At 41.2% G+C, this 26,579-nt stretch overlaps 1 protein-coding gene across 1 annotated transcript in view; it reads right to left on the reverse strand.

Moving 5' to 3' along the window:
* CDH8 (cadherin 8) overlaps nt 1-26,579 on the reverse strand; it is a 139,480-nt gene that overhangs the window by 95,248 nt on the left and 17,653 nt on the right. Inside the window, exon 2 of the mRNA XM_066327958.1 lies at nt 3,679-3,973. Coding sequence (XP_066184055.1) covers nt 3,679-3,973 — 295 coding nt within the window. The remainder of the gene's footprint in view (nt 1-3,678; nt 3,974-26,579) is intronic.

Genomic DNA, 26,579 nt, shown 5'->3' on the forward strand with positions numbered 1-26,579 from the left:
CACGGGAGGAGAGCCATGCAAATCCTTTGGTTTCAGCAGGGGAGCAGGATTTCCCAGAGAAGCACAGAATAAAACCCAAGCTGGGGACAGCGTGGCCGTGTGCGGCTCTGGGACACCAGCACACACAGAGCCCCACATGGGCTGGCACACACTGCAGGCAGGGCCAGAATCCCAGAACTGGGGTGGAAGGGACCCTAAAGATCATCCATGGGCCATGGCAGGGACACCTCCCACTGTCCCAGGGGATCCAAGCCCCAATGTCCAAGCTGCCCTTGGGCACTGCCAGGGATCCAGGGGCAGCCACAGCTGCTCTGGGCACCCTGTGCCAGGGCCTGCCCACCCTGCCAGGGAACAACTCCTTCCTCATCTCTAATCTAAACCTTCTCTCTGTCAGTTTTAAACCAGTTTTCACATCCCCACAGTGTTTCATTCCAGTTCTAGATGGTTAAAATAACACCTGACAGTCCTATAATACATCTCTTCTAGTCAGGAACGTAAGATCAGGTCTGAGGTACCTCTTAGAAAAACTGCATCGTGTTAGAACCTCAGAACAATGAAAGGTTAAAGCCTTCATCTGTATTTCATGCATTGCCTTCCCCTGAGGCCCAAAAATAAAATGCCTTGTACTGCATCCTCATTACATAAGTACTATATATAGAGAGCATATGAGCTTCTGTTTCAGAGCAGAAAATTGATAGAAGCGTCTTGAGGAAAGAAAAGGTTCAGTAGAACTTTGTTTTAACCTGAGTAAGAACATTGCCTAGTGATGCCTGTGTTGTACAAAAGTCAAGGCTGAAATAGGCAGTGGGTGGAGATCTCTTTAAGGGAATTAAGTAAGTGGATAATGGAAGTGAAATACTCTAAGTGGGGGGGAAATAATAAAAATTCCTTGAACTCCAAAAGGAGACTATTTTCTTATAAACATTACAGAAGAGTTAATGTAATTTTAAGAGGACTAAAAAAAAAACTTCAAAAAGCTTCAAGTAATTTACAGAGAATAATATCCTTAATCTCTTGATACTGCTACTTTTGGGTCAAGAGAGGAAAGCAAAAGGAAATAGTAACAGCAACATAAACAAAGGGTAAAACTCTCATCTTCCACTTTCCAGCCTTGACATTTGGTTCCATCACAGATTAAAACACAGACTCCACTGCCTCAGCTTCAGAGGTTTTACACTCATTCATGTCCCATGTAATGCAATCAGGAATTCTCTGAGTTTCAAAGCAACAGCAGAGAAAAAGATTTTGTTTCTCAACAAAAGAGCAGGAGTTCACGTTGCTGCTTCTGTAGAGCAGCAGCCTGGAAACCTGCACTCCCAGGAGCATCCTGTAAAATACACTGAAGGGCCAGGGAACCTAAGGAATAAACGTGTAAAACTCTCAGAAGTTACAGTAATAAACCTCAGACCTGCCAGATGAGCTAGTAAAAATCTCTACCATATAGGTTGTTTTAGTAATGGTAGAGATGGTAGAGATTTTTTGTTGTTAGAACACATTTCCTTTTGGACAAAACTCCTTCATACAGCCTAACAAACCATAAGAATGTGGAACTTTGTCATTTCAGAGGCAGTTCAGTGTCTCTCCTCTCCCCAATACGCTTGGGGAACAGATGAAACATTTTCCCATGGAGCCAGCCCCTTTCACTATTCCCTGAACTTCATCCAGCCATTGGTCATTTCTGCTACAATCCTCTATAATAAACTTTTCCTAGATGCAGTTTTAACTTATAATTCATCTTTCATTACCTTTCCTCATGTTTTTCCCACCTCTTTCACTCTTTCTCCATTTTGACTTTACCTCTCTTTCACTAATATTTTGTCTTTTATTCTCTTTTATTCCTGTACTCTCATTGCATTTACCATCTTTTAAACCCCATGTTAATAATTGACTAAATTTTGATTAATCTCCTGATTAGTTTATTAATTTATTAATCTCCTGATTAGTTTCCTCTCAAAGTTTTCAGTTTTGTTTTGGTTTGTTTGTCTGGGTTTTTTGTGGTTTTTTTTTCTCCTCTTCTTTACAGTGAATACTGCTTGGATAGGGGCCATTTCTTTATCACAGATTATAAATATATAGATATAATTTATTTTTATAATAGGCTTTGTGATCAGAAACCATATTTTCTTTCCTTGCATATATCTTTCTCTTTTTTCTCCTAGAATACTACATAAATCCCATTTACATAAGGAATGACAGCATTCCATTTTCCTTCCTCCTTCTCCCACACTGTTTTGGTTTGGGTTTTTTTAATTCTCATTTTATTTAATTAAGTCATTTGCTCACCTAAAGATTGGCTGAAATATCTTCTGAAAGCAGGTCGATAATATATTTGTGCTACTGTATAATTAAAATAACCTATAAAAGCCATGGTTTAGTAAAAGAACTGAAATGCAGGCTCAAAAATTCACCAGTCATTTTTGGCACAAGCAATTCAGCACAATGAAGATATGAAAATCTATTGGAGAAGAGTTGATTTAAAAGATGAAGCCTCAGGTACGACCATGCAGTCAGCACATCACACTTGTATTTGACAATGACTCGGTGTAACTCTTCGTGCTGTGAGTGAGAGGATGGTTCTGGCTCCTCACATTCCTCCTCTTTTTAGCTAAAGAAAAGAGAGTGGTGTTTTTGAAACTTTGTGATTGGATGCTGCTTTATTTCACAAAGTGCCTTGGCAGTCCTTCAATTACCTTGCTTTGACAGATGTAGACAAATCACTGAAAAGCACATTATCCTCAACCTAACACTAAAATGCATTAGAATTTCCCCTGCATTTCATGGCCAGATTTTGATGCCTTTGCTTATGCTGAACTCTTATATTGCCCTGAAATGGATTCTCTTGCTTTGGTGGGTTTGCTTCCCTTTGGCTTCAGTGACAGCTGAGGATGAGCTGCCCTCATTGTGTGTCACAGGGAGTGTCAATATCTGCCTCTGTGAGGACTGCGTGCACTTGCAAACACAGGGACAAACTATAGAAAAGATTCTAACATATTAATCCATGAGGAAATCACACTAATCCGACAAAATGAATAAATATAAGTAAAAGATATTAAGAAGATTATGTTCATCTCTTTTCTCTTTTCTGCTTTCACACAGTTAATTTCCTTTTTCACCATCTTTTTCCACAGCTTTCTCTGCTTTTCCCTTCCATCACCCATGCAAATCCTGTGGCTAATTGGTTAAGTCCACTCTACAGCCTAACCATCAATTCCCAGACACAGCGTCTTTCCTTTCAATGTTTTTGCCTGATTACAGTTGCACTTAGAGGAAAACAAATAAGTATGTATCAATGCCCTGTAAGTGTAGGAAAACAACAAACAGATAATTAAACATCAACAAAATATCAATAGGATTAGAGCGTCATGCTGGAGCAAATCTTGATAAATCCTTTTCAATAACAATACTCTAACTGCAGTGTCAGAAGGGAAATATAAATTTAGCCCATTAAAGTGCTGTTGGACAAAGACACATTAATACAGCTGTTAGTCATTTCCTCACTACTGAGGGACTCGACTATTGTGCTGCAGATGAAAGCTTCGGCCAAGAAAAGATTTCGAAATATGCAAATGAATGCTAACAACATAATAAATACCTTATTATTCATCACCAACTCAACAGCCTCCTGGCAGGGCCAAAGCTGTGAGCAAGGAGAGGCTGGGTTGCTCAGACAATACATACCCACAACAGACATTTCTGGCACCGTGGCGTGGTAGGGACCCTCTACAAACTCAGGAGCGTTGTCATTGATGTCCTGAACCTTAATGATGAATTCTGAGGGGGGCTCCAGGGGCTGGTTTGTGTCCCTGTCCACGGCCTGGGCTGTGAGGGTGTACTCAGCCTTCTCCTCCCTGTCCAGCCTCTTCATGGCGTGGATGTCTCCAGTCTTGTCGTTGATCACAAAGATGGTTCCAGCTCCATCTCCCGACAGAATGTACTTGATTTTGCTGCTGCCAGGGTCCAGGTCCGTGTGCAGCTAAAAGGGGATAAAAGAAAACAAACAAACAAAACAAAACAAAAGGCATTTTAGAGACAAAAAAATGTACACACAGAATTCTGGTGGGTTTTTTTTTTTTTCTTTTGCTTTGGTCTAACTATACATTTTGTCAGCTGTTCCTTTGTGCTTCAATCCCAGCACCAGTGATCCGTAGCTCAGCTTGAATACACATGGAGAGCAGGGATTTGTATGCATGCTAATCAAAAATGGATGCAATCATAGGCATAATTAGGCTTTCTATTTAAAAAGCAGCTGTTATATATATTTTAAATTCCCATTTTAAAATGTAAATGCCTTCAGAACCATTATCAGCCCAAATGAACGAGTACAAAATGTCCTTAACCTATTAGATCAAAGGGTGAGGGAAGGGTTAACCATAACATATGTTTTAATCTAACTTCTTATTTTTAGTTATTACTGTCAGCTTATTTCCAGGTGACTGGACATGGTTGAACACTGGCATCTACGGAATCTTGTCACAGGCAGCAGTCACAGAAATTAAGACCTCTACCACAGCTCAGATCTTTGCAGAACTTAAAAGGTTCTAAGATCTTTATTCTAAAAGTATGTGCCCAGTAGAAGAACCCTTGCACATATCTTCCCATTCTCCTCAAAGCTTCATCAGGGAAAAAAAAATTGTATTAAATTTGTATTTGGCTTTTCAAAAAACAAGAGAGAGTTATAATAAACTGAAGCTGTATGAGAAACATATTCTTTCTTTTGAATTTTTTATTAATTAAAAACCTGGGGATAGAGGACTTCTGCTGATTTTCTGGTAGGCTCAGATCCAAATACTGAATATCAGATTATCTCCAATAATTTTTAGGTTGTGAGAGGCAGAGTGTGAATTGGTTGGATCATATATATCACTGTCAATACATTCAAAAATACAGGATAATAACTTGAATACACAGTAATAGGGGTTTAAATTCTGTTTACTGTTAGGTCTAACACACTCAATTTGATCAATAAAAAGTGAATAACATCATTAAAAATGTAACTGGCATCTATTATTATTTATCTCTGCCTCACAAAAGACAGTCTGAAGGAAATATGTACAACTTGCTTAGGTTGCAACATGAGTTACAACCAGCACTAAAGACTTTTTCCTGTTAGCTCATTCTGTGCAGACAGCTCAACAGAGTTGTTGCTGGTTATGCATTTTACTCTCAATTGATAGCAGGGGTTGCCAGGGCCAGGAGCAGCATCGTTTAATATAAGAGCTTGCATTAGGATATTAAAATATGTGTGGAAAAAAGCCTGGTAACACCAGCTACGGCCAAACCACAGGGAGATTTTTGTGTCACAAATGGCTCTGCAGGTCCTCCTGTCCAGAATTGCTCACAAACAGTTGTATCTACAACTCATCTGTTCAGGAATTCAGCTGTTCAAGAGCTCAGAGAACTCAAAGCTCTGTTTGTTGCAGAGTGGACAGCAGCAGGCAGGGCTGATTTCCCCATTGATGGGGTTTGTTACAGACACAAAATCCTGGCCACCAGCACATTCCCTGCTCTGCAATAATGGCAGAACTCCCACGAACCACACGAGGTGTGAACTCACCCTCTCTGCTTTGCTGGGCAGCATTTTATTACACCACCATTGTTTTAACAACTTTTTCAAAGCACTTTAGCTGTGAATATGTATGACTCAATCCAGTTCACTCTTCCTACCCAGCCCACAGGAATGTACACAGAGATGTCAAGTGACAGCTGAGTCCCTTTTCCAAAAGTTCAATCTGGTTTTCTTTTTGCACCTGCCATCAGCTCCTGCTCGAGAACAATCAGCCTCATTTACTGAGCTGCTGCCCTCTCCTCTTGGTCGGTGTCACAGCTTGGTCTGCTCAGAAAGTTAGCACAACTCCTCTTGCCTTTAAGATTATTGTCCTTATTGTCCTTATGACCCTCATTTTCAGGGCCCCAGAGCCTGTAAAGATCAATCCAGAATCTGTGTCTTAAACAGACTGTTTATAATTTAAGCATCTGTTTGCTCCCTGAATAAAATCTATACGGCATTAACATTGCATATGAAGGTTTTGGCAGCATCTTGAGAGCTGAGTTAGAGTGATGTAATATCACAGCATTGTCTGGACACCCACAGCTCAGCAGAGGAGCTGGGAACATCTCAGCTCACCCAGCCACACAACGAAAAGCTATGGTCTGAACTTTTAAGAACAAACCAGATATCCTACAAAGACATTTGAGAAGGCTCCAACGTTCTCAAATTTGCTGGTTGCTAATAAGTAAGAGAGGCTGTCTGTGTAATCTCAGGTGTTACCCGTAATATCCAACAGCAGTTATGGTTCATAAATCAGTTCTGGTAGATATTAATGCAGAGGTATAAAAGCTTTGCAGTTCTAGTGAGACACCGACAGTTAAAATGATGAAAATGTCTATGATTACCATTAATTGTTTCCTCTAGTAAGTTAAATTCCATTGTATCAAAAGCAAGAATTGCTATTTGCTCTTCAAATATTGCTATTTGAAACACTGTAAAATGAAGGGCTAAACATTAAACAAAATACAAGAGATACGAGCATTTTATAATATTAAAGTTGAAACTAAGTCTGACAAGTGGAAGATCAGTTTTTTACCCAAAGATTTACATTGGCAATTTTTTTTCTTTTTTTTAGTCCTTTAATAAAAAACCAAGATGTAAATGTGGCATTGACTACAATCTATGGGGAGTATCCAAACTGACATAAATAATTAAAGTAATTTTTCTAGGTTTTGAAGTCCTCTACTCTCTAATGTCAAAATATTATAACAAATGACCTATGGAACAGCCACTTCTTCAAAATCATTTTATTGTTTAGATTTAAGATTAAGTCATCATCACCTATTACAAAGTTATATCACAGACTGAAGTCTTAAGTCAGATAGCACAGCATTTTTCCCAAGTAATATTTCCTCTCTTCTACCAGACATGAATGATAATTTACTGCAAGAGTCAAGCTTCAGCAAGCTGTGTTCGTGTGAAGGGTGAAGATCATTAAACACCTAATTATATAGGATCTAGGTGAATGATAGAAGGGCATAATGAATATGAGAAATGAATAGTGCTTTCTGCTCAAAAAGCCTCACAAATGTAAATACGAAACTGCTTTCCACATCTGCAGCTTTATTTGCTACACCTATGCTTGAAAGCCGACCTTTTTCAGGACAAGATCCAGATGCAACAAGAATTTCTGTTTAAAACAGAAAATGTCTGTATCTGCCCCAATGTCCCACTGCTAGAGAGCACCCCAAAACAAACAGACAAACACATTTACTGGAGAACTTCAGCATGTTCAGAGAGGGGCAAAATCACTTCCATTATGCGAGATTCACTTCATTAGACTTCAAAGGAAGTGAAATCATCTTCTTCCATCACTGCCCTGCCCGTGGGACTGTAAATCCAAACATCTCTCTCTCTTAAAGCACCAGATGCAAGTCCATCACCCAATTCATGCCTGGATTAATGAGACAGGAGTGAACTTTGGATTACCTCTGAGTTTTAATGGTGATGCAGGTGCCCTGTATTAATACCTTACTAATAACTCCCCTGTAGCCTCAGCACAGATCATTTTTTTTCCTAAAAAATTAACTTCATTCCAAATGAACCCTCAGACTAGAGCAATTTCTAGTCTTTATTAATTCCTTTGCTTTTCTATCTGATAATACACATGGTAATCAATGAAGCCAGGACTGATAGGAACAGCACACACAGGGTGCTGCCATAAAATTAACATTATTTTCACTAACGACCAATGCACATGGTAAAGTATTGCCAACATACCATCCAAGGGTATAAAATACATTTACAGTCTTTCATGTGTATATATATTGCAAACATGTATATTTAAAATCCATTCCAGAGAAACTGCAGAGATGAAACTTATTCTAAGAGCCTCTATATTCTGCAGATGCAAAAGTGCTATTCTGCAGTCAAACACAACTCCAGGAGTGTGGGACTGTTATTAAATTTTCCTATTCCATAACTCTTTGTTCAGCATATTTTAAACAAGGTTTTCCTAGCAAGTACTTGGCTCCAAACTGCATTTGCAGCCAGGGATTTAATGTATGGACAAAGGCTGGGAGCGAGGTTGGTGAAGCTCCTTTGCAATTCTGAGCAGATTTACGAGGCTCCTCTGCAGATGGGAACTGTCTCACCTGCTCTCACTCAGCTACCTGGCAAACCCAAGGCAGTCAAAACAACAGGTTGCTCAGCACAAAGAATTCCATGTGTTCACCATCAGGAGAGTGCATAATGCACTTGGGGCTGGGCCATGCCCAGATGAGCAGAAAGCTGCTGGTTTTCCTCTGCAGGAGGATTGGGCACTTCCAGCCCTCTCTGGTGTGTGATGCTGCTGCACAACCTGACACACAACAGCCCATAATAGACTCCTCATCAGTGGGAGGATCTGTAATCCCAATTTCCTTGTATCAGTAAAAAAAAGCATAAATATAGAGATAATTCATGTGGGGAAGAGAGGGGGGAGAGGTGGAATCGACACATTATGAAAATGCTCCTGGACATTTTTAATTAAGGCAAGAGAAGGCGGTATTATGTAGTCAAGTTTCTATTTGAGTTTGTTAGAAAGTAATTAATTCATCCTCATGTAATTACAAGGGAATTACCCCGTACTTGTTTCAAGGGAAAAGGAATCATCTGCCCTTAAAACTTCATTCTAAATTTTGCATCATCCTTCCCTGTCCTAACTCCGGAATCTTTTCTTTTAAGAGTGCCTCACTGATTTTCACCTGATGTTTCACAGACACAAGCACAACACACCAGCACTGTCCTAATGCTTCAGGTTCTTCTTCTATTTTTTACCTTTGCCTTGCAATAAAATTCCTCATTTATGAGGCAGACCCCATTTAATGGACTTTGAGATGGAATTTTCAGCTTTTTATGACTCTTTTCTGAAACTGCTGGGTTCTAAGAAGCTCTCACTCATTCTGTGAAAGTATGGAAGGGTTTTAGTGACTTTTACAACCATTTTATATATACATCAAAAACTGTATGCTGGCCTTGAAATGCTTTCAAAAACTGTAATGCACATTACTCTTCAGGTGTTTCTTTCTGTACGTGGCTTTGCAGTTGTGGGGGATTTTTTGGGGGTTTGTTTTTTTTCTTTTCCCTAAAAACATGAACCCCTTTAGGAGTTACAGAAAGTTTTTCTTGTATTCTTGATATGCCCTGTTACATCATGGACAATGAACATGTTTATTGAGTTTAAAGAGTCATTCCTAATTAAACTATTATAAATAGATTTGATTCACTTGCACACAACACAGAATTAATAAAGTGAATTTAATTTCAATTTAATAGAATCTTTCATTTTCTCTGTGGATAGGCTGATCCCATCTTTAGTAATGGGAATTATAATGGGGAAGAGGAGAATCAAATATTCTGCACTATTATTCAGGGTAATGACAAATTGAGGCAGAGACTTGAGGATCTTGACATAATGTCAGTCCTTGGAACACTTTCAGAAGGGAAACAGAGATGTCCGTGGATGACAAAGGTTCCATTTAAGACCAAAGAATCATGTAAGTTGAAGCCTCTGGAGTAACTGTCAAAAAACATTACTGCTCACACTTCTCAGCTGCAGCTTCATAACCAGATTCAAAGGGAATTAAAGCAATAATATCCCTAACAATTTCATTTAAGAGTGTAATCTCTGCTTTTGTCTGCCTCAGTTTCCTACTATGTCATTTGAGTATCTTTGATTCCAGATGGCTTCTTTTATGTTTCTGTTTATTCTTTCCTACTGCTTTTTTATTCTATTTGATTTGCTAATTTTGTCTCTGTTTATATTCAGGCTGCAACTGTGCACAAATGACTTTTCATTGCCTACCTTTTGGTATCATCCCACAGAACACTGGAGTGAACTGCTGTTTGAAAACTGCAGACAAGCCTGGGTTCTAACAGGTTATTTTAATCCACTGATTATGACCAGCTGATGTAAGGAAAGAGCTCAGGAACCTCTGTGAATCTTGATCTAAGTCCTTGCTGGTCACAGTGCCATTGGTCCTTTATGTATCATGTACTGCCTTCCTCACCAGCCTGAATTAGGAGTCTTTAATATCTAATTTTGTTTAATGTCTCGGGAGAAAAAAAATATAGCTCTGCTTGTTTTCACAGATGGGAGGAACAGAGGAAGAGATAAACCCACATTCAGCCTCATCAAGATTCACATTAGGAAAAACACCAGACCGTGGGACTACTCAGGCCATTCTTAGCCAGCTTCACGCATTTATCTCCAGCTAGTCTTGACAGGAACTTACAATTAGAATTTTTATGTATTTCTGGTGTTGTTTCACTGATGTGTTCCCCCTGCCAGGGGAACATCCCAGGAAGGAGGAAACCACGTCCCCAGATGCAAAGCCTCCCCACCTCCACAACCGCACCTACAACCCGCGGGTTGTGACGGTAACAAGGGGCTCTGTTCCCACCCAAACCCCCTCTCAGGCTGATTTCTCCCGCACTCATTGCTTGCATACCTTGTGGTTCTGAGTCCTTATGTTAAGCCAGATGATAGCTAAGGCTTTCTGTTTCCCTAGCTCTGGCCTTGGCCCTTTCCATTTGGGAATACCATCTGTCTTCCCTTCTGTCCTGGGAGCGCCGCCGCAGCTGACCCGTGTCCCATGGCCCGACGCCTCCAGTCCCCGCGTTCCGCGCCTCTTTAACGCCCAAGTGTCCCGTGTCAGGTGGCCTCAGATGGCTGGCACCTTTTTGTAGCTGGCTCTCTGCCCAGCTGAGAGTTCAAGCAACTATTTCTGAGCCCAGACTGCTGTTCCTTTCCCCTGTTCCAGCACACACCGCTCCTGCAAAGCAGCTCTGCATTTTTTTTAACCCGACTGCTCCTGACACTTGGAAGCATGAGATGAAGTTGTGTCATGCTGCCGAAGAGGAATCCTTTCCCATCTCATTTACTTCACTATTATTTCATCTACAGTGAACAGTGGCTCACCACAGGAGATCTGAGAGCTGGGCATAGAGAGTCTCAAAAATTGCATGCAGCTTTAGTCTTGTAAAACATATTCCCTCTTTTGTGTCTTTATGGGGGAAAAAAAGTATCTGTCATCTCCCACTGTTTGGGGTCAAGCTCTTACATTAACAATTCCAGTGCTTCAGGCATTATAATTAACAGTGCCTCCTCCTGCACTTGTCACTCTCTTCCCAACTCAGTGAAAAAGCAGCAAAGCCATTTACTCCCTCCTCCAGCTTGTCAGCCTTGGACACAAACTATGCTGTAGTTCTTGACACGTGTAAGGCCTGCGAAGCCTCCAGGAATGACTTCAGAGGGCTCTTCCCTTTGGGCTGTCAGTTCTACTGTCAGCAGAGGCTACCTTGATGATCCATATACAATACAGACAAAATATGGAGATGGCTGCGCAAAACCATAAGCTGGAGGAATTCCCATTCCATGGGCTAGCCAGAAGCTCAGCAGTTCTCATACCCCAAATCCTACTCTGTTGTTCATTTAATCATCATCATCCCCTTATTCACCATGTTCTGAGCTTTTCTGCCATGTTGTTTGAGCTGTATTTTTCCTTTCCTCCTTAAAGACTCCTTAGAACTTGCCAGGCTTCATTCTCAGGCCCAGAATTCACTGCAGTTGAGCACCAAGACCTCTTTCTGCTGTTGGAATGATTTCCTCAAGAGAATATCAAGCCATATCTCAGAATACATAGTCTTTGGATTCGAGAAGAAGAATTAAAAAGTTAATCACTACATAGGCACAGCAATAATTTGAAGGCTGCTTACAAAATCTGCCAAACTACACAAGCTAGTGCCTAGACCAGCCAAGGCACAGAAAAGTACAACAGGCCAAAGTGGTCAAAGGGAAAAATATATTTCTATTTATTTAAGCATATTGAAGTTGTCATGATTTTAAAATCCTTCAAGGCCCTGCTTTCAGCTGCTTTCATTGGCCTGGCTTCTTCTCATGTTTTGCTCAAGATGATTTGGAGGATCCCAGAGATAATATATTTAACCTGTCTTCCTTTTTAATAAAAGAATTTCAAATCCATGCAGGATGCTTTCTGCTTATAATATTTAATAAAACCAGTCTGAAAGCAGGTTTTTTTTGGAAGGTAATCTTTCAAATTTAAGATTACTGCTTAACATCCTTCAGTGTCTGAACAAGGAAGTAAGTACTGTCTAAAACCACATAATGTGTAAAGCTGGCAGTGCAAATAGAAAGCTCTTCTCTAGCAATTGGCTGTCAAACACAGCTACAGTGCAGAAATATAAACATCAGCTCTGCAGCCAGCTTGAGCTAAAATTGAAAGCTGTTGAGAAGGTAACAGTGAAATAAAGAGAGCTGAAAAATTAAATTGTGGGTACTTACATATTGCTTCTCTTATAAACTATCTGCTTACAGGTGACAACATGACTGATTTCTAGTGCACTTACACTAACCTGTGAACTGTTCACAGGGGTGCAGTAGCAGTTTTTTCTTACTTGAAATAGCTTTCAAATTACTTAGAATGTGAAAATAAACACAACTAGGAAATGCTACAAAACAAACTCCTTATGAGATGTCAAACAAACCAGAACCAGTTCTGCAGAGCTGCTCTGTTTGCAATTACACAGCAACATCAGAGTGTCATACATCAGAATAAATAGATGTTACATAAGGATAATTTGATTATTTTTCCCTCTTTTCTTGCAGTTAGATGTTTATTAGGGATAACTCATGCAGAATTGTGAGTTATTTGGAGGAACCTGGTTGAAACTAGTTATTATCATTTCATGCAGTTTCACAAGGAGTTATTTGCCTCATCACTTCTGTGGTTTTCAAAGCTTCCTAATGTAATTTCCCATGCATTTCCACTAAGTCATGCATTCCTGTGAATTTCTTACAAACTCACTCGCAAAGGTTATGTCTCTCATAATGCGATCAATTTGCAACACCATTAAATTTGAAATATTCCTTAAACCACTAGAGAAAGATCGTAGCTTCTGCCTTTGTTAATGCTTTTCTGGAAGAATTGAATGGGGAGAAGATGCATAAACCATTACACATCGACAGTATTAAATATGCAGAAATAAACTACTGTGCCTGCTCCAGCAGGGTTTAATTCCTCCTGTGGTATTACCTCTGATCCTCCAGCAACTTTTACTGAGCCCTGCAGTCCTCTGCCCAGGACATTTGGAGACTCCAGTCTCAGGGACAATTATCACCTCTTTTTGGCACAACAGATAACCTAATTTGTTCCAGAGGAAGCAAAATTAGCAGTGCTATGATTATAAGAGCGGGCACTGTTCAGAGTATTTATTTTGCTACAAGCACCTGAGCTACCTGTGATTCCAAACATCCAAAATTTGGGGTCAGCAGCCCATCAAAAAAGCAGCTCTATCATGGACACAGCCAAGTTGTATACAAATCAGTATCCCAGGAGCTGGAAGTGTGTAACATATGTCAATCTCAAACCAGCCAGAATCCATATAGACTTTGCAATGATTTAGTCTAGACCTTTATCCAAATTGTCTGAGCTCATGGAAAGACTCCTGTGGGAGGCTGCGGGAGACATCTGTACTAATTTAATGATGGCTGAATCACTGTCGGTTCGCTCTGCCCACACAAGCTGGGGAGAGCTCGTAGCACTCTGTGAGCACAGAACAGCCAAAACCCCATATGGCCCTGTCCCCATTCAGCTGTTCCCTGCCATTCCCCAATGCTCCTCTCAGGAAGGACGGGAGAGCAGCTGTCCTGCATTCCCCTCTGCTGGGGTGGAAGGAGAGGATGCTCACTATGGCAAAGAAAGGAGGCAAAGAATCACACAATCCCAGAGTGAAGCCTCCAGGAATGACTTTCGAGGGCTCTTCCCTTTAGGTTGTCAATTCTACTGCCAGCAGAGGCTAACTTGATCCATCCCCAATACTGACAAAGCATGGAGATGGCTGCACAAAACCACTGGGAGGGACCTCAAAGCCCATCCAGCCCCACCCCACCATGGCAGGGACACCTCCCACTGTCCCAGGCTGCCCCAAGCCCCAATGTCCAAGCTGCCCTTGGGCACTGCCAGGGATCCAGGGGCAGCCACAGCTGCTCTGGGCACCCTGTGCCAGGGCCTGCCCACCCTGCCAGGGAACAATTCCTGCCCCAGATCCCATCCAGCCCTGCCCTCTGGCACTGGCAGCCATGCCCTGGCTCCTGGCCCTCCAGCCCTTGGCCATTGTCTCTCTCCATCTTTCCTGCAGCTCCTTCAGGCCCTGCAAGGCCACCCTGAGCTCAGCCCAGAGCTTCTCCTGTGCAGGTGAACACTCCCAGCTGTGGCAGCCTTTCCTCCCAGCAGAGCTGCTCCATCCCTCTGCTCCTGCTGGAGCCTCCTCTGGGCTCTCTGCAGCAGCTCCAGGTCCTTGCTGTGCTGTGCTAGTCTTATATATCTCAGCACTTGAGGTATATACGACTAAATAATGTTTTCTGAGGACCTTTCAAAGACATAATTTATGTTCTGGAGCACATAATTCCATAAAAGACACAACAAAAGAGGGAAACAACTGCATGAGGGAGAACTTTGAAGATCTCCAAGTACTCTGCTCAGGTTTCTCTAATAAAATGAGTGCTCAGGACAAAAACCCCACCAAAAAAAAAAAGCAACCTTTAAAAAGATGAGGAAGAGGTACAATACTGAGGAGTGAAATTGAGTTTTTAAATTATCCCAATCATACCCTGGATACAAGAATGACACAAAATCCAAATAGCTCATGAAGGCTCCTGCTATTCTTGCTGGACTTCCTGAGGGAAATCTACTGAGAACATCAAATGGCAGCTGAGCAGGGGACAACTGCAGTCAGTACTGAGCTGTAAGTAATGGTTATTAATTACCTGTACTGCAATAGCACACAGAGGTCCCTGCTGCCACAAGGACTCTTACCTTGTGTGCTACAGCATTCCCAAGCTTATCCCACTCTCCTCTGTTGATGGGGAAACAGCAAATCTGGTGTTTTCCCCTTCCCTTTTTCTAAACCAGAGTCAAGGAAGAATATCCCAAAATACATAATTAGATAATTAGAAAAAAAAAAAAAAAACAAAACACCACACTTTCTAAGACATTGGCTAATTTCTAATGTTGCCACCTATGGAATCAGTATGACTCAAACTCATGGGAAAAATAGAGCTGAATGTCTTCACAAATTTCTAGTGCTGAGATGATTTTTTTTTAATTTGAATGGTTTTAGGGCCTGATACAAACACTTCAGTACGAGTCTCTGTCTCAAATTTGAAAGGGGTAAAACTCTATGGGAAGCACAAAGACTTACAAGAATGATACAGAAGCAAAAATACCCCCTCAAAAAAAACCCCTGCACAACTAATTATTATTATTAATTAACTAGTTATTACTTCATATTATGATTCCGCAATTTGTAGCCCAGGTAAAGTCAGAGATTACCACTGGCCTACATGGGGTTTTTTTATATTTTTTCTGATAACTAACAGAAGTGTAACTTACTTCCATACAAACAAGATAAATAACGAGATTACCAATTATCTGTCTGGGAGATAATAAAGTGTTGGAAATAGCAAGACCCTGAAGTAAAGTAAAATGTTTGAAATTATTCATCAAGTCAGTGAAGCTGCCTTTTCACATTTACTCAGGATATAGGAGATGGAATGTTTTGTTTGCCTATGGAGATGGGATTATTGGGTATGTAAATGGACATTGATAGCCAAGTTAACTGAAAAAATAATCTGCTGCATGAAGTTCCTCAACAAAATATCAGCACTGTCAATGCACTGTTGGTCAGTCTTGCTAGGAATATTCTGACACAAAAACTGATCAAGTTAACAAACATGTCTTGGCTCATCAAAGGTTAACTCTGTTTTGAAACAAGCTGGCACCATGACCAGTCAGAAATCATAATCACACCAGCATTAAACCAAATTCCTTTTTCCACCCACACTAAAAATGGCAGGCTATTTAAATACCTCACCAGTGATCTGTGGGTTGGTGTGTGTTTATCAGCTGGCCCGGAGTTCCCTGTCTCAGCTGTGCCAACTCCACTAACTGGGAGCTGCTCTCAGGAAAAGGCAGAAGGACGGGAACGCTTGGAGCCATCATTTTCTCCAGTCTGGTGCATAACTGCAGCTGATTATACAGCAGCAGTGCTGGCAAAGGGGCTGAGCAGGGAACCCCCTGGGTTCTCCAGACTCCTTTTCTCTCCCAAGTGTGTGATGAGGAAGTGTGAATGCAGTGCTACAACGAGCTCCAGCATTATTTTCAAGACAAAATAATTAGGTTGAATGAAACCCTGCACTTCTAAACCAGCACAAAACCCAAGAGAAAACACACAGCAATTCTGTGGGACTGCTGCACTGACATTCCCAATAAGAGAGAGAAATCTGTAAGAAAAGCAGAGTTCCTGGGCCAGTTACATATTCTGCTTTGGTTTCATATATTATTGATAGGCAGGTTTAACAAACAGGTCCAGGTCTGTGAAAGAATCCAGAAAGACTGGAAAATTCTTGGGTTTTAGCTGTTACACAGGCAGCCCCTTACAGATGGATCCCATTTGTGGAGACTCCAGTATCCATAAATAAGGATGGAAATTCCCTTCTAAACATCCAGAGCCACCAGATCCATAAATACCTGGGATTTCTTACAGCTGACCTGGAACTTTAAACCTTGCGTGCTGTTTGCCACTCTGGTCTCTACTCAGTCCAGTTCTAACAGTTTAGAGGAACAACACATTAATTCTAACCATTCTCTAGATCTAAAAAGAATCTATCTTTTTAAGGCAAAATGAAGAATCATAGTGAAATTGTATTCCATGCAGTGTACTTACTCCTCATCCCTCAAAAAATAACTTTTATATAAGAGTTAAATAGTTACAAGTCTGACATCTGTCCCTTACTAATAAAAAGGAATGAGGTTATGCAGATTAGGTGATGGATGATAGAGAAAAATGTAAAAAGCCTCCAGCTAAATTATGCTGTATTGTCACAAGAAAAAAATAATCCTCATATCTCAGCCTTCTTCTATCTGCTGAAATGTTGTTCCAAAGGGACACTGGTAGTGAAACTCAAAAGGCCAAATATCAGCCAGTTTGGAGGCTGAAAACAACTAAGAAATAGAAACATCTAGAGTAAATACATGGCAAAGCAGGAAGAAACAAAAGAAAATGAATGCCAAGCATATGACTCCTAAAACATATGGAGAAAAAAAGTTACAGGAATGTTAGGCAATTTAAATCTTGCCACAGAAAATGAAGCAGAGAATATTTAATTTCCAAATGCCAGTTTATTGATTACAAGATGGTTGGAGCTTTTCTTTTTCCTTTTTCCTTTTTTTTTTTTTTTTTTTTTTTTAATAAAAACCAAACAAACTACAGTCTTCAGCAAAGAGGGGAAACACGCCCCCACGATCCCAGGAATGCTTGTGAAAATATTTACTCTAAGGGTTACCTGGGGAGTTTTACATTTGATAAATACATTTCTTTCCATTTCCTGCTCTTGCCTACAAGAGATTTGACAATTACTGAATTTTTAGACCTATGGGGAAGCACTGGAGAAGCAATCCCTCACCACCAAAGTGATGGGGGAGTTGCTTGATGGAAAGAAGCTTTTGTAGGAAATCTGCATGAGAGGAAATCAGGATATCAGCTGGTTAAAACCAAAGAGAACACAAAGAATTACATTCTGTAAGGCAGGCCACAAGTTTGCAGAGATAACAGGGATTTCAATAGCTTCTCTGGCTGCAGAAGAGATGGTTATGGAGCCTCTGAGCTGGTGTTTGGGTTTTTCCCCCAGAAACAACATCTGACTTGGATAACATTCTATTCAACAGCGACTGTATTTTTTTGCTAAGAATACTCTCCGACTTTATTTATTCTGCCTTGGATCTTATTGCCAAGCCAGTTTTTTCTCCCTCCCTGTGGCTAAAGCTCTCCTCTGGCTTGATTCTCTTCTAGAAGTGACACTTTATATTGATAGCCCAAGCAAAGAGAGTCATCATCAAAGTGGCCATGTCATCCAGCCCTGGGGTGCAGTGCTGAGTGATCACACATCCTGAGCATCAGCAATTCATTCCCAGCTTCCCACAAACCAGCACAACCCTTTTATTTGTCTTCCTGCAATCAAGAGGATGTTACCAACATCCAGATCTGAATACAGGGACGCCATGCACATCACTCCACATGCCGAATGTGTCGCCACAGTAACCAAGAGAGGATCTCCACACCACTGCTAAGCAAAAATCACATCACCTGCCCATTCCACTGCTGGGGAAACACAGAAATAGAGGCCCAACATCCAGAACAAACTGAGCAGGTAAAGGTCCTAAGGATGGCTGCTGAGACCACCAAGAAGACACTCCCAAAATACCAGCCTTGCCATTAGAGCTGCATAGGTTTTCTCACCTATTTTTTTTTTTTTTTCTGGACAAGAATAATGGTTCACTGATACCAACTGTTCATGTTGTCAAAAAGTTGATTTAGGAAAAAATTAGTTTAGAGAAGGACCAAGGCAGGATTTTTTCTGAACATGTTGTTTTTGTCAATGATATTTTTCATTCAAAACCTTTTTATACCTATATATGCATTAATTTTATTCTTCAGAAGTGTTTCTCTTTTTTAGTATGTTTAAAATGTAAACAGAATGTTTCCTTTTAAAATAATTTTATTTGTTATCGTGCAAGGGGTTTCATTTTCATCTAATTAAAATACTATACTTACCCCAAAACATTTCTTGGTATTTCCGGAGTTTGTATTTTGAGTGACACAGAAGTATCTTTTCTCCTCAACTTTTCAACTGCACATGAAATGAAAATCTGTCATTCATCTCACAAACAGCACTCAAGTTCTAGGAGAATTTAATTCTTATTTCCTTTAAAAGCAAAGCCTTCCCTACTGCCTACACAAATCCTGCAATTAAACCTTTCCTTCCAACAAAAATAAAGCAATTTCATTTCATTTGTTTATCATAATTTAATTATTTTCCTTATTAGAACCAGCTTTATTTTAATGTTTTAGTCCTTTTAGGTGATGACTCATTCTGTAGATATTAGAGCAGCTTTCTGCCGTGCCTTTACTTCTGCACATAATTAAAACACATTTGCTGTGATTATATTTCAGCACATACAGATCAACATGTATTTTGCTCTTAGGTAGAGAATTCCCATTGTTCATGTAATTACTAGGAGGAAATAATGCAAATGAGTCTGCTGGAGACAATTATTGGACTTTCTTTTTAACTTTATAATGTTATAAACAAGAATTGGAATTCGACTCGGGGGTGGACAGCAAATATTCCTTTTATTGAGTGCTTTAAAGACTTCGTGGAATCACAGAACATCAGGATGGAAGGGACCCCAAAGATCATCTGGTTCAACCTTTATCAGCCAGGGCATGGTAAAAGCACAGTCTAGACAAGACAGCCCAGCACCCTGTGCAGCTGAATCTGAGAAATGCCCAATGCTGGGGACTCCACCACTTCCTTTTCACCTTTTCCATGTGACTCCTGGTGAAAAAGGGGAATGGCTTCAAACTGACAGGTCTGGATTAGAGATGAGGAAGGCACTTCCTGGCAGGGTGGGCAGGCCCTGGCACAGGGTGCCCAGAGCAGCTGTGGCTGCCCCTGGATCCCTGGCAGTGCCCAAGGGCAGCTTGGACATTGGGGCTTGGATCACCTGGGACAGTGGGAGGTGTCCCTGCCATGGCTGGGGTGGGGCTGGATGGGCTTTGAGGTTCCTTCCAACTCAGGCCAATCCATGGTTCTAAGATCTTGCCTGCAGCTGCCATTTAAATACTGGAACACGGTGATAAATTCTCCCCTAACCCCTCCTCTCTGCAGACTGAACTCAGCCCCCCCACAGCCTCTCCCTGTATGGCAGATTCCCAGCCTTTGGATTACCTTTGTGGCCCTTCTCTGGGCTCTCTCCAGCCTGTCCACCCCTTTTTTGCACAGCAGGGATGAAAACTGAGCCCAGAATTCCAGGTATGGCCTGGCAAGCACTGAGTGGAGAGGGACAATGACTGTCCCTGCTGGTGATGCCCTTGCTGGTGGCAGCCAGCCCTGTTGGCTTTCTTTGCTGCAGCACCCACTGGCCACTCCTATTGAGCCTGTTGTCACCTGACTTCAAATTCAAAGAAATTAAGTAATCACATCTAATAATTTATCTAGTACATACTAATTGATCTCTAAAATAGCATCTTAGATTGCGCTCCTGAGTTACACAGATCAAGATATCTCCTGTTAGTATATCTTAACAAACAAAACTGTGGATTGTGCGTCTGTGATAAAGGACGTCACATATGACTCAGCATCTTTCTGCACAATTTGAATAAATAATCCCAGCAGGAAGAGTTAAGACTGGAGTAAATTCCACATTTAGAATACCTACTGAGACTCCTTCATGTGTAGGATTTAGAGAGACCTTTAAATTATTACTTTTTTTGTAGCTTGTAATGAAAATCTTTGAGCTGTATCACAGGATGACAAACATCCCCATATCATCTCCTCCTAAATTACATTACATCATTCCCAGTGACAGGAGCCCCTTCCAGTTCCTCAGCAATCCACAGCGAGCACAGAGAAATCTCACCTGTGAAGGCAATAATTTTCCCCCAGAAAACATCTCTGGAAATTAATAAACACGTTGTCAGGTCCCAAGGAACATGGAGCACAGTGCAGGAGGCTGTCTCAGGAAGGATGGGCACAATTGACTCCTGTGCTCAGAGACTGCAGTGACAGCATCACCCCACGGTGTCAAGGCCTCACATGCTCAAACCAACCTCTCAAGTTTTGTTTTCTCACTTTCCTCCCACTCCCCCATTTTTTGTTGTGCTTTTTGGTGTTCCTTTTTTTTTTTTTTTTTTTTTTTTTTTTTTTTTGTCCAGTGTGCCTTTTCCCCCATGATTTGGGGCACTGTGCATTAAGGGAACATCCTGCTGCTTTCCCTGAGATCCATCTGAGATCTGTGGTGGGGACTGGGCTGTGCTGCACCACAGGAAGGGGGGATGAAGGATCCCTTCCTCAGGGCTGGAGCCAAGCATTGATCTCCAAGGCACCACAGGCAGCCTCCTGGATGTAATCCCTTGGCTCTCATCACCCCAGGCTGAGTGCACAAACACTACAGGGGATCCAACTGCTTTTTTTTTTTCCCATGGATAGGAATATTAGATTTTCAAAACATACCCTCACCTTATATAGGATATCATTAAGACTCAAGTCAAGTTTCCATAGATGGCAAATACCACACAGGAGTGTGAAAGCTGATGGACTGAGTTTTGGGAAGGGAAAAGAAATTATTAGACCTGAGATCTCTTTAGTTCTTTAACAGTCTCTTCCTAATAATTTCTTTCTGCTTATCTTTCACAGACACCACCTTGGCCAAAAGGGTTTTGGATTACAAGTTTTGATGCACAAACTCAGCCACTCCTGTTGACAGCCCTTTCTGGGATTGCTTTGAACTTATTTCAGTAGTAAATGAATTAGGCTGAATTTGTTCCCACTGTGGAAACCTCCAGCCATAAACCTGAGGCTCTTTTTGAAGCAATCTATTTGTGATCCATATCGGGCCCATATTTCTGCCCTTTGAAAAAAACACAATCAAAAGAAAGGATTCAGCTCTGCTCTGAACGTGCCATGACGTCCAGCTGAAGTACAAACTATCAAAATTGGAGATGCAAACAAACCCAAACCCAAGGCAAAAAAAAAAAAATTAAAAAAAAAAATAAAGCCATTTTAGCCCTGCTGCACTTGTAGGCTCTGCCATCATTTCAAAAGCCAAATGCATTTAGATATCTCAGTATGCTCTGGAGTAGCAAATTTTTGTCTATCCCTGTGCTGAACAGAAATCTAATGTTATAATTATTCTGACATTCTAAGAATCTCCCCAAATGCCTGTATTGACAAAATTGCTCTTTGATGCTAAATCTCGATTTATATTAGAGTGATTTTTTCTTTTTTATTTTAAGAAAGGGAGTGGGGAAAGAACTCAATTATGTTTGTTTCACATGGAAAGAAGACACATTTTTTGAGAAAACTAAAATTAAACTTCAAGAGCTTTGATATCTTTCCTTTTTTTGTGCCTCCTCATATTAAAACAGAAAGGAATTTTTAATTGATGCATATCTAAACTCCTCCAAGTTCTGTAGTACATATGTTTGAATTAAAATCAGAATTATTTTTGAAAGGCTAAGAACGGCTACCATAGTTTAGGTCTGTTCAACCAAGCAGTGCCTGTGCTTTGAACTTACAGAAGCCTTTAAGTGCAAAGGCTTAGATAAGCTGATAAAGATGAAACCAGCCACATCTGCAGTTACTTAGATCCAATTCAATTCAGCCCTATCATACTACAAATCTCAGATATTCTTGCACATTTTACAACAGCACTACTCTGGGGTAGTAAATAACAAGCTTGCAAAGATAATGAGACCTCAGGAAAAAAAAAATAGATTATATTTTCGTTTTTGCTTCCTGGCATATAAATTGCTACCACCACAATAAATTAGTTATTGCAAATTTAAAATCCCCCAAAATTTTACTGAGTTAATAATTAGGAATTTCCCCTCTAACATGGAAAGAGCTTTCCATTTCCAACATAAAAGTAACCAGAACAGCAACGTATTTTATATATTGCCATGTTGGTATGTTTGTATAAGATCAAGCAAATACAGGAAAAAACAACAGTGGCAGGGACACCTCCCACTGTCCCAGGGGATCCAAGCCCCAATGTCCAAGCTGCCCTTGGGCACTGCCAGGGATCCAGGGGCAGCCACAGCTGCTCTGGGCACCCTGTGCCAGGGCCTGCCTCACTTCTTCCTAACTTCTGATCTAATCCACCCCTTCTATCCATTCATCCATGTCCTTAATGAAGATATTCAATAACACTGACCCCACTCTGGCCCCTGAAGAACTTGGCACTTATGACAGTTTGCACAGTTCATTTTCCAGGAAATAAAACAGATTTTGGGTCCTGTTCCCCCAGCCCTGAATCTGAAGGTCATTGGTATTAAATGCACCTTGTTTTCCGAGAGCTGAACAGCTCTCTGTGCACAATACCAAAGAAATAATAACAAAAAAGATAATAATAGGAAATGCTATATCCCTGCCACCCGAGCATTCCCCAACACCAGGGTAATCAGGACAGAAATGAGTCCACACAGGCCCATGGTGGCCAAACCAGTTGAGAAAAGTCTTTGAGCAATGTCTGGCCCAACACACTCGAGCTGCATTTTCCCCTCCTTGGACACAAGAGAACAATATAAACTCCAGCTGTAATCGGCCCCACTGTGCCCTTAGCAAAGTCACTGCAACTCCACAGTGCCAATAACTTTTGTGATGGCTTTTAATTAAAGTAAATAAACAATGAGATTAACATGTAAATTACAAAAAAAACACCATTCAGATAATTCCATGTTGGTTAAGCTTTTTTTTTCTGGTCGCCAAAAGCACACAGGTAATTTAGTATTTCAAACTGATTTTGCAAATAGATTAGCAGTTGATGTAAGATTGTTAAGCAAACCATTTCAGGAGAAAACCATTCTGGGATACAGTCACAGGAAGAGGTCGCATATGCAAAACTAGGCTTTGCCCAATTGATTTCCAATTATAAAATCAGAGGCTCTAGAGTTTGTGGTTAATAGTCCTTCCCTTTAGCCCGAGAAAACAAACTTGCAGCTTGTGCTACCAACCAGCCCACAGGCAGAGCTCCCCCTGCACTGAGGACAGAGTGTGTGTCCTGGCACAGAGCAGCACCAGGGAATCACAATGCCCCACTGAAGGCCAGCCACAGAACGAGGCCAACAATGCCTCACTGATGACCAGCTGTGATACGGCAAATTGCTTCTCAGAATAAAGCTACAGTAATGTCTGTCTGGGGGGGAAAGAAGCCACAGGCAGATTCTACAAGGGCTGAATAAATTTAACTGCCCATATTGTGTAATTGCATAATGCAATGTTTTCCTTTGCAGAAAGATACTAGCTAAGAATTTCATATATTTAATCCATTCACTCTTCAGCACCAAGTGTAGACTGCCAGGACATCTTGAGTCTCTTATCTCATTTAATCTTTGAATCTTTGGACAATTCTCAGGATGAAAAAATAATAATAATAAAAAAAACCTAATAGTGCAGTTATACTTATTAAGTGTGCTCAACATAAGGACATTTTTCTGAGTACATGCTGCACCTTCATCATGGATTAAAGTGGCACAAACATGAGTATTCTTTGTCTACAGCAGAAGGAAATCAGGAAGATCTTTAATATATGATGTGTAGGAGCATTTGATTCACAGGTCTGCCTGTCTGGTTTATATTATAGCTTTATTCAGTGTACAAGCATCACATTTTAGAAACTAATGATTTTTTTTCTGAGCTCATAATTTTCTAATGATGAAATACTAATACATTCATAAACATTGCAAATCTTTTTCTTGAGGAATCTAAATCCTGTGTTGTGCTGCATGATTACTCAAATAATAAATCATGACAAGAAGAGAAGAATTGTGATCTATACAACTTGTCATCTCCATCAATGATGTTTACAAATGAGTGCATTTAATGATTCTGCTGCTAGAATTTTCACCTTGTAATACTTGCAAAAACTACCCCATCTTCATTATTTTTCTCTCTAAAATTGTAAAAAGAAATCTTTTTATAAAGAAAAATATTTTCTGGATAAATCATTACTTTCAGATCTGGGCTTGATTTTCTGCTGCATTATTCCACTTGCACATCTCTGAGAGCCAACAGAGATTACATTTTTTGAAGAAGTAGGTTTTTCCTTACTCTGCTCCAGCCCTTTTATCACCCATTCAAAGCTAGACAAAGTAATCTGGAAAACAGTGCCACGAATCCAGTTCATATATCTGAGCAACAGGTTTTTAATCACATATTGATAGTAGACCAGCTTGCGAGCCAGCAGTCAAATTTTGTGGTGGCATCACCCACAGATGTTTCACAGAAAGTCGGACACAGGGAGTTGTCAACCCACTGTGAATCAATTTATTCATTCTCACCAACTCTCCAGCCAATTTCCTCCTTCAAGGTGCAAATTAGCAATACAGATGTATTCTCTGAAAAGATCTCCAGCTCCAGGTTTTTAAGAGCAAGTTTAGAGCCTGTTGGCTCTCATCCAGTGTAGCATCAGTTTAACACTGGAGGAATTCTTCTGCAGGGAGCCACATCCCCAACCTTGAAACAACCTTTATAAACATGTATTTTTATCAGTTATTATGTCTCTGCAGACCTGTCTTAAGACTCGGTAGCCACAGTCAAGACCTGGTAAAAGGCTGTTGGGTTTTCAGCCACTTCCACCACAACTAGAGTAAAACTCCAAGAATTTGCCAGTGTCTTAAACTATGTTCGACATTGTTGATACTGAGGACCAGAATTTGGAGGAGAGCATCTATCCAGAACTACTGCACAAAGGAGGAGCTTTAGTAATTTTAAGCTATGTAGAACAGTGAGATATCTTGTGTCAATTAAAGATGTATTCCGTCTGTAATGACCTCGAATACAAGGAAAAAGGAAACTGGAAGCTGAGTCGATAAACTACCCAATAAAGTCATTAAAGGTCTGTGATGAGATGAGACGAGCAGCAACAGAGAACAAACAACGGTGAGTTACATCTACTGCACACAGTCTATGGCCTGTAGAGTGGAACTGTGTCCTTGTCATTTGTATTTACTGTGAGAACTTTCACAGATCAACAGAGGAATAAAACACAATCCCAGGATGGATCAGGCTGGAGAGGTCCCCAGGGGCTGCTCTGGTGCCACCTCCCTGCTCCAGCAGGGCCATCCCCGAGCACAGGGCACAGCAGTGTGTGCCCAGGGCTCTGCAAGATCCCCAGGGAGGAGCCTGCACAGCCTCTGGGCACAGCCTGCTCAGGGCTGGGCACTGCCCAGGGCAGGAGTTGTGCCTCCTGTGCAGGGGCAGCTCCTGGGCTCAGCCCTGCCCGTGCCTCTGGGGCCATCGCTGGGCCTGGGGCTGCTCTGCCCTCCCTGCACACAGGGACAGACATGGGGACACCGGGGACAGACATGGGGACACACGGGGACACACGGGAACACACAGGGACAGACATGGGGACACAGGGACAGACATGGGGGCACACAGGGACAGACATGGGGACACCGGGGACAGACATGGGGACACAGGGACAGACATGGGGACACACAGGGACAGACATGGGGACACACAGGGACAGACATGGGGACACACAGAGACACCGAGGGCTCAGGGCCCCTCTCCCTGGGGCTCCTCTCCAGGCTGAGCAGCCCCAGCTCCCTCAGCCTCTCCTGGGCACGGAGATGCTCCAGTCAAAAGAAACAATAAAAGTCTGTCAGATTCTCTACTAGCCCTAATATTTAAAGATTTTTTTCCTATCCCTTACATTGCAGGGTGATATTAATAACGGTATAAATCAGTTTGACTGATAGAAAGTAGATTGAATTTACCTGCCTAATTATGCCTCACTTTGACTTAACTGTGAGCACTGTGGAGAACAGACAACTAACCCCAGTAGGCTGCTCTGCTGCTCTGCCTTAGCACTTGCAACATTGGTTTCTCTTGATAAAGTATTTCAGAGGATCAAAGACGACGACTATGTAGGTAAGAATCAGCAATGAAAATGTTTCATTCACA

The sequence above is a fragment of the Sylvia atricapilla genome, chromosome 12 (genome assembly GCF_009819655.1).
Source record: "Sylvia atricapilla isolate bSylAtr1 chromosome 12, bSylAtr1.pri, whole genome shotgun sequence".
Classification (NCBI taxonomy): Eukaryota; Metazoa; Chordata; class Aves; order Passeriformes; family Sylviidae; genus Sylvia; species Sylvia atricapilla.